The sequence below is a fragment of the Lygodium microphyllum genome, chromosome 22, assembly GCF_053477565.2.
Source record: "Lygodium microphyllum isolate KBCC chromosome 22, Lygodium_microphyllum_v1.1.10, whole genome shotgun sequence".
NCBI classification, from domain to species: Eukaryota; Viridiplantae; Streptophyta; class Polypodiopsida; order Schizaeales; family Lygodiaceae; genus Lygodium; species Lygodium microphyllum.
In genome coordinates, this window is record NC_141156.1 from 27,006,848 (window position 1) to 27,014,809 (window position 7,962).

General features: G+C 41.9%; 1 protein-coding gene across 3 annotated transcripts; it reads right to left on the minus strand.

The window, feature by feature from the left end:
• Positions 1 to 1,336: 1,336 nt before the first annotated feature.
• On the minus strand, positions 1,337 to 3,920 carry LOC148016969 (putative inorganic phosphate transporter 1-3). 3 transcript variants are annotated; one of them, XM_087662456.1, is made up of 2 exons: positions 3,766 to 3,920; positions 1,337 to 3,233 (listed from the first exon to the last, which is right to left on the minus strand). In XM_087662456.1, the coding sequence occupies exon 2, from the start codon at positions 3,216 to 3,218 to the stop codon at positions 1,602 to 1,604; it is 1,617 nt and encodes a 538-aa protein (XP_087518582.1). In that variant the 5' UTR covers positions 3,219 to 3,233; positions 3,766 to 3,920; the 3' UTR covers positions 1,337 to 1,601. The 3 variants fall into 3 exon arrangements, with proteins under 3 accessions (XP_087518582.1, XP_087518584.1, XP_087518583.1); XM_087662458.1 differs by lacking the exon at positions 3,766 to 3,920 and adding an exon at positions 3,374 to 3,713; XM_087662457.1 differs by lacking the exon at positions 3,766 to 3,920 and adding an exon at positions 3,345 to 3,713.
• Positions 3,921 to 7,962: the final 4,042 nt, after the last annotated feature.

The window sequence follows — 7,962 nt, forward strand, 5'->3', positions numbered from 1 at the left end:
ATAGAGATTTGGAGACGAGGTGCAAAGATGAGTAGACATCTCTTTGGAGATTCTATAAGGTAAATTATGTTTTTAACTTTTTTCTTTGATATATGTATTTGTAATTTAAATGAGTTTTATTAATATTTTTTGAAATATGAATGTAAGTTGAATGATGTGGGATAAGCATTAAGCTATCGACAAGCATAGGTGCTACTTTTTTCTTTTCAAAAAGTTTATGTACTCAACTTATATCCAAGTATGTCTTTTCTTTCCAAGAGAAGCTAAAATTTTTAGATGATTTATCACTTTACAAAACATTATTTGATATGGCCAATGATGATATTATCTCGATCTTTGCTATATGCTAAAGCGAAGAAGAGAATGGGTAAAGTCTAGATAATATATCTATATTGTGTTAACTTATCTCCTCTCTATGCTTACTTGCACATATAGAGATATATTGACTATTATATTTTTTTTCCATTTTGTATAAGACCTTTTATATATCAATGTATAATTCTATGTTCATATTGCTTGTCTTTTTATCTATGGTTTTGCTATCGACTTGTACATTTATATGATTTTGTTAAATGCTATTTTATATATGATAACAAAAAGCTTCTTACTTTATTTGTGTGTGTATATATATATATATAAGTAAACAAATATATACACACACACAAAGCTTTGAATATGTGTCAATATTGACACTTAATTATGTTTTCTTTTCTAAATCTTGCATCATGTTATCTATTGCATGTAATAATATATATATATATTTATATACATAACTTTATATTCTTTAACATTGCTATCATCATCTTATTTATAGACAATAGTCGCCAATCCAATAGGAGGCCAAAATACTACATATCATATGGAAAATATATCTTTGAATTAATTATATGATGTCCTTATGCGATATTTTTTAAAGGTTAAAGTTATGAGTTTCTTAAGAGAAAGGGTTAGAATTGGATGTTGCCTTGTGAAAAAAGAACAACACGAACATTAGTCTTTTAAAACCGGTTAGCTTCGAAAAGATCCCGGACAATGTCGAGGTTAGGGGGTTTTTCCATTGGTTCCTAAAAACATTTTTCATGAGTAGGGGGTTTTTCCATTGGTTCCTAAAAACATTTTTCATGAGTACCGGGTTGATGTATCATGCGTAAAGGAGCTTTGCTTTCCGCAAACAAACTGTGTCTGCATCCACAATCCACAATCAAAAGGTGCACGTTAACTAATTTTTTTAGAAATGCGAGTTCAATAATGATATTTCCATCCATCAGAAGAACATGTGCAAGCTTTCAAGACGACTTTTTATGCTTGAATCCCTTCGAACTTCGAACCACACAAATGGCTGTCGCATGTAAAACCATTTTCTTATCTTACAATTAGTAAAAGAGGAGCAAGCGGTACAGACTAGGCGTGCATTTCCCAGCAAGCATATCATAACAAACACAAGGCACTCGCTTTTCTTGAGTATGCCATTGAAATGTTAAAACTTAGGCTGATTCATAGTAAATACACTGAGAGACCAAGGAAGAAAAATGAGACTTGCTAGGCCCAACGGTCATCCTTCTCCAACCTCCATCATCAACTTTCCAAATAACTTTCATACTTCAGCAGGTATCTGGAGCAGTCCTCTTTTGTAGTCTGGATACACCAGACATGGCTATCTCAGGAACATCATTGTTCTCTCCAGAGAGATCTTCTAATGACTTGCCTTTTGTTTCAGGAACCAGGAAAGTGAACAAGAAGCCTAAGCCATTGATTACTCCAAGCATGATAAGAGATGTTCTTATACCAATACCATTGGGATACCCTGGATCTTGCTGGTGCGGTGTTGGGCTTTGGGCTGCATAGAGAAACCCAAATGCACCAACAATTGCACCTGCTTTACCAGACGCTGCCGAGATGCCATGGCATGTTGATCTCAACCTTGCAGGGAAAATCTCTGCAGGTACTATGAAAGTTGTACTATTAGGCCCAAAATTGGCAAAGAAGAAGGTGAAAGCATAGAGCACAATAAAGGTCATTTTGTGATGTTCCCTGAGATTGTAATAGGGTATGGAGAGCCCAAGCATGAACGCTGTCATCATGGCAAAACCCATTAGTTGTATGAAGAACCGGCCCAAGCGGTCAATGAAAGCAACTGTGAACCAATATCCAGGAACAGTGGAACATAATGCAATGAGGGCTTGAGCTCTGCTTATCTTGTAAACTTCCTCTAAGGCACTCATGGTGCTAGCCTTAGGCAACCAACCAACTGCAGTAAAGATATCCTTCTGAAAGAGATTCTGACTGTAGAAGGCAATATCAAGGAGGAACCATGTGCTGGCAGTCCCCAGCAGATGCAGCCCATGTCTTTTGGCGAAGGCCCTTGAGAAAAGCCCAAAGTTATCTACAGACCTAAGTTTATCCACCTTCTCTTGCTCTGCCTCAAGCTCAACTTCCATGACCCTGGTCATGTCTGCCGCCGCTTGTTTGGCATTGCCTTCAACGAGAGCTGTGTACCGGGCAGTCTCTGGCATCTTCATGCGCCAGTAGTATGTCATGAGGGCAGGGACAGCACCAAACATTAAGATGATCCTCCACACGAAGTCTGCCTGAGGAGGTGTAGAATCCTTGAATGCCACATCAAATGACGGGCGTGGATAGGCGTTGTTGAAAGCAGCAGAGACAATTATGGAGACTGCAGCCCCAGCCAGGATGCCAGTGCCTTGCATGGCAAAGACTGCAGCGATGAAACCGCCCCGAGTGCGCTTGTTGGCATACTCTGACATAATGGTTGCTGACAGGGGGTAATCGCCACCGATGCCAAAACCAAGCCAAAACCGAAAGAAACAGAGGGTGGTCATGACAGATTTGGCAGTGTGGCCGAAAGAAAGGCCAGAAGCGATGGAGCAGATGACCATAATCATGAGGGTTGCCCCATAAACCTTCTTTCTTCCCAGTTTGTCCCCCAGCCAGCCAAAAAATAGCTGTCCTGCCAGTGTACCACATAGAGCTACACCATTAACAGCAGCGGACACATTGGGGGGTAAGCTTCCCGGCTTGCCCGAGGTTGGGTCATAGTAGTACAGGCGGCCAAGGAGTTTTGTGACTGTAGAGATGCAAAAGAGGTCATACGCATCTGTGAAGAAGCCCATGCCTGCAATGACAATCGCAGTGAAGTGATACCATTGTGTCTTAGCTCTATCTAAGGCAGACAAGACCTCCAACTGCCCTCCAGCCATGCTTGAAAGTTTTCCCTGCCAAGAACAGAAGAGGATTCTTGAGAAAAAAAGGGGGGAAGACAAGAAGCTTAGGTGAGCAAGACATATCTTTTATAAGTAATGTATATTCAGCTATGTGAAAGAAACCTGTGTGCAAGTGAACGAACAGGCACAACCTAATAATGGTGAAGTCTACACAGGGTAGGATTGGAGGGTTGGGGGGTGGACATAATCAAAGTGAGGAAATGTCCATGGATGCAGTAGGAAAGCATCTCTCTCTCTCTTTCTCTCTCTCTCTCTCTCTCTCTCTCTCTCCAAAAAAAAAAAAAAAAAAAACTCTCAAATGCGACAGAGAAGCAAGAAGTGAGCTGAACATGCAATTTGCAAAGCCAGAGAAGAGAGGCTCCCACAGAAAAACAGCCCTCAAATGCAACAGAGAAGTAAATCACGCACGCCCCTTTCTGTTCCAAATAAAGCTAACCCATGAAATGAGATGCACATGCAAAGACACACAGAAACAGAGAGAGAGAGAGAGAGAGAAGAGAGAGAGAGAAGAGAGAGAGATTACTTGGAAGAACTCGAAGTGGAATAGTACAAGAAGAAGAAGAAAGCAGACGCAGAAATAGGGGGTGAGGGGGGTGGGTGTTTGGTTGTATGAAGAGTCGGGACTGAGGGCAGTGAGGGGGGTTAAAAGTGAAGGATCGCTGAAAACGTCCCGACTGACTCCCTCCTCCCAGAGTCCCAGGTACTATTTTGTCTGTCCTCCGACCAACGTAAAGACGATGTGGCAGGTGGCAGGAACACATTCCAGGACATGTTCGCTTTTTCTCTTATGCGTGCTTTCAGCAGTCAAAAGATGATCTTTAGATATCAGATAATGGGATTATGGGACTCGAAGGCTTCGGAAGTTCGGAGCTGTTTCGTCGCGCAGGTAAATATTATTACATTGTAAAAACTATCATAATTATAATAACTACGAATCGCATTCGCAAAAGTAGGAAAATGTAGCTGAACGGGGGTCCTCGCAGGCCCCACTCCTCAGTGGGGCCGCGGGGCAGGTCATTAACAATAACGCGTTCTAAGTTCTCAACAGCAAGCACTAGTCAATGCTCTAGAAACTCAGGTGGGGTTGGGTCTCCCCTCCGTGGGGCCTGGGTCTTTTTCTTTCTCGAATTTTCAATCAGGTACGCCGCACGCGAGCTTTTTGGTGGCCCACCCAAGTGATCTTGACTCTTGAGTGTTCACTTGTGTCAAGTTCTGTGCTGAGCCTGTGTGTGCATCAAGAGCCATGCCGCACCCATGTCAATGCAAGGGACTAAGACAACGTCAATATCGCAGCCTTGCGTAAGTTTGGGCGATGGTGGGACTTGAGGTTGCAAATGGAGAGAGAAGGACCATTGTTTTGCAAAAGCCTTTATGCAAGAGAGAGAGAGAGAAGAACCGCATGAGGAGAGAGAAACCTACACACATCAATCAACGATTATCACGCAAATGGACTTGCACGAAGTCTATCTGACTCACTGGAGCCCCGCTTTTCTCAAAATAAAAGTCCAAAGTCCAAGTTAACCTTCCACGTGACACTAACCTCTACTTTAGCAACTCATCCAAGTCCAAATGACTTGAATGGGGCATGGCTCTGAAGCATATCATATTAACTAATGGAATCCTCCCCTAGTTCCACATATGTTGACATGTAGGACTGCCTAAGGTCTTCTATCTTCTACTGAGACTTCAAAGTGCAACTACATGCTCACGTGAATGATAAGAGCCAAGACATGCATCAAATTGCACATGTGAGTTCTGGCAAGAGTAAATGCACCCTCCACGCACAAGTCATTACACACAAGTTAATGACTTGCAATCCTTGCTTCTAAGGACTTGTCTCCTCCACCATGCAAATCGCATCCCTATGGCAAGAGTAAATGCACCCTCCACGCACAAGTCATTACACACAAGTTAATGACTTGCAATCCTTGCTTCTAAGGACTTGTCTCCTCCACCATGCAAATCGCATCCCTATGATGTGATCTGAGTGCCTAGTCTGGTGGTTCTCATGCCTTGGGTTTTGCCACAAGATTGAACTACAAATCCTTTCCAACCACTATCAAAACGAAAGCATTGTCCACGAGGGTTTGCTTCCCACTTCGCTTGTGCATGAATATTACTCGGCCAATGCAACGTTCCATGCTCTAAAAATTATTATTTATTCCTCAAAATGCACTTGCACATCCAAACTAGTCTCCATAATAGAGTACCTCCATATTGAGGGCACTATATTAACTTGAACCAATTTTGAAATGTAAGTTGATAGAGTCAAAGTCATCAATCAACATGACTCAAAACCAATCATGTAATCTTATGCAAGTAAATTCTACCTATGTGTGACCTTGCTCTAATGCAATTTTTATTGTAAGAGGTAGGACACTAGTTGGTCTATTGACCTACACAAGTTGGCTCAATCATACAACAAAGTTTGCAATGCCATGCCATGTCCTTGCAAGAGGTCAAAGGCCCATTATCAACATGATTCTTAGTACCACACAAAGTCAAGCGAGTACCCTAAAAAATGAGGGCACTCTGGTTACTAGAGATATTTCCAACATGGCATGTATCTATTACTTGACAACCAAAAACCTCTAGTTCCTCTCTCCTTTCTGGTGTGCATGTTTGCTTCTCTCTCCTCTCTAACCTTGGGCTACACACCAAACATAGTCTTGCATGTGTGTCTAAAATACTTTAACTTGACCAAGTAACACGCCAAAATCCATTTACTTGCATATGCACAAGCCCTAAAAATTGTTATTGAAATTTAGATATTCACCTCAAACTTTGTTTCTATATCATATACATGTTTGAAAAGGAGAAATCTATATACACTTATAATTGACAAATCCACTAGATGAAGTGAACTGAACTAAGTGAATAGAATGAAAAGTTTCATTTGAACTTCTTGTCTCTCTAAGGAGTCTACATGAGTGACACAAGTCACATTTTCCCTAGCGCTAACAAACTAATTGGGATTGGTCAAGAAGTTTGAGAGTCTTTCCCCCTTAAGCCTTCCTTTTTGCATGCCTTGAGTTGCTTCTCGGCATGGCAAGAGTCTCTTCCCCAGCAGACGAATACATCCCAAATCTTCCTCTTGTCCTTTCCTAGATTGGGGCAATCTCCACCCCCATCATGTAACCTACACCCCCCTACCCCCTTCTTTCAAGAACTATGGATAATCGGATCTTTGCACAGCTTATATGCAAATATTGTTGGCAACCCCCTTTTTCATGGGCTCTTTGTGCAATATGCGAATAATGGAGATCAAAACCAATGGGAGAGAGAAGAAGTGTCGCCACTGTTGCAAGCAAACCGCCAAGACCTACGGACTACTTATTGCTTCAAGCATTTCAAGTTGAGAGCTATGGCTACCTCTCACATAGCTATGTGCACTCTCCCACACACAAATGTAGTGAGCTTACCTTTGTTTCCAATCGAGTGCCTCCTCCCACGAATCCACCAGTAGCTCCATGATTCAAGATGCGCTCTCAAACAAGCTCCATCTCCAAGCTCTAAGCTTCGACATCCATACCCATGTGCGCAAGAAAGGATAAGAGAAGTTGATGATGATGATGAGAGGAGAATAAGAGTTTCACCATGGTCCCTCGCTCACACATACACACACTCTCTCTCTCCCTCTCTCTCTCTCCCTCTCTTTCTCTCATACACAAGAAGGAAGCAAGAGTAAGAAGCAAGAAGTGAACAAGTTTGGCCACACACAAGAATAAGCTTCTTCATTCATTTCTTGACTTTTATGCATGCCATATCCCCTCCTTGGGTAGCCATACCCTTCTTTTTGGTCAGGCCTTTGTCTATTCCTCTACTCTCTTCCCTCCTCCTTCCTATTAGCATTGGTCTTAGCTTGTGTCTCTCATTCTTTACAACTTGCACAAGAAAGAAGCAAGAAGAGAACAAGTTTGGCCACACACAAGAATAAACTTCTTTATTCATTTATTGACTTTTATGCATGCCCTGTCCCTTCCTTGGGTGGCCATCCCCTTTTTATTCTAGCCTTTGTCCATTCCTCTACTCCCTTTCCTCCTCCTTCCTATTAGCATTGGTCTTAGCTTGCACCTCTTATTCTTTACAACTTGCACGGGAGAGAATTTGGTGCTCTTTTACAGAATGAATTACAATGTGCCTAGCGCTCTTCTTGTTAAAATATTAAGGTGCACTTATTTTTGTGTGCTTCCTTCTACATTTTAGAATTTTTCATGTGCTTCATGTCTTCGGGTTTTTTCGAGTGCACCTTTTTCCTCCATCTTCCTCTTTCCTAGGGATTGTGTCTTCTACTTCCGGTTTTCTGAATTTTTTCAACTTGGCCTTCAAGGATTAACATTATTACCCCCATCTAAGCTAAGTGCCAATCCCATGGCACTTGATGGTATGTGTTGAAAATGTTGAGGGTCAATGTGGAATGGTTCGTAGTGCCTTTGGAGAGGTAGGTCATGTTGGGGACACTTTGTGAAGCGGATTTTGAAGGTTGCTAATATTGGAGATAGATGGTTCATTGAAGAGGGCCTCCATAGTTGTTGGCTTGCTATGCCACCACATAATGTACATGAAAAGAAGAAGAGTACACTTCCTAAGGGGTTGTACCTACCTTACCGTGTAGTGTACTATGCAAGTGATGGTGGAACTGGGAGATAGGTCAAAAACCTAAGGTGTTGTCCCACACTTGAGGACCTAGCTCATGTAAAGGAAGGTGCTATGAGTGACT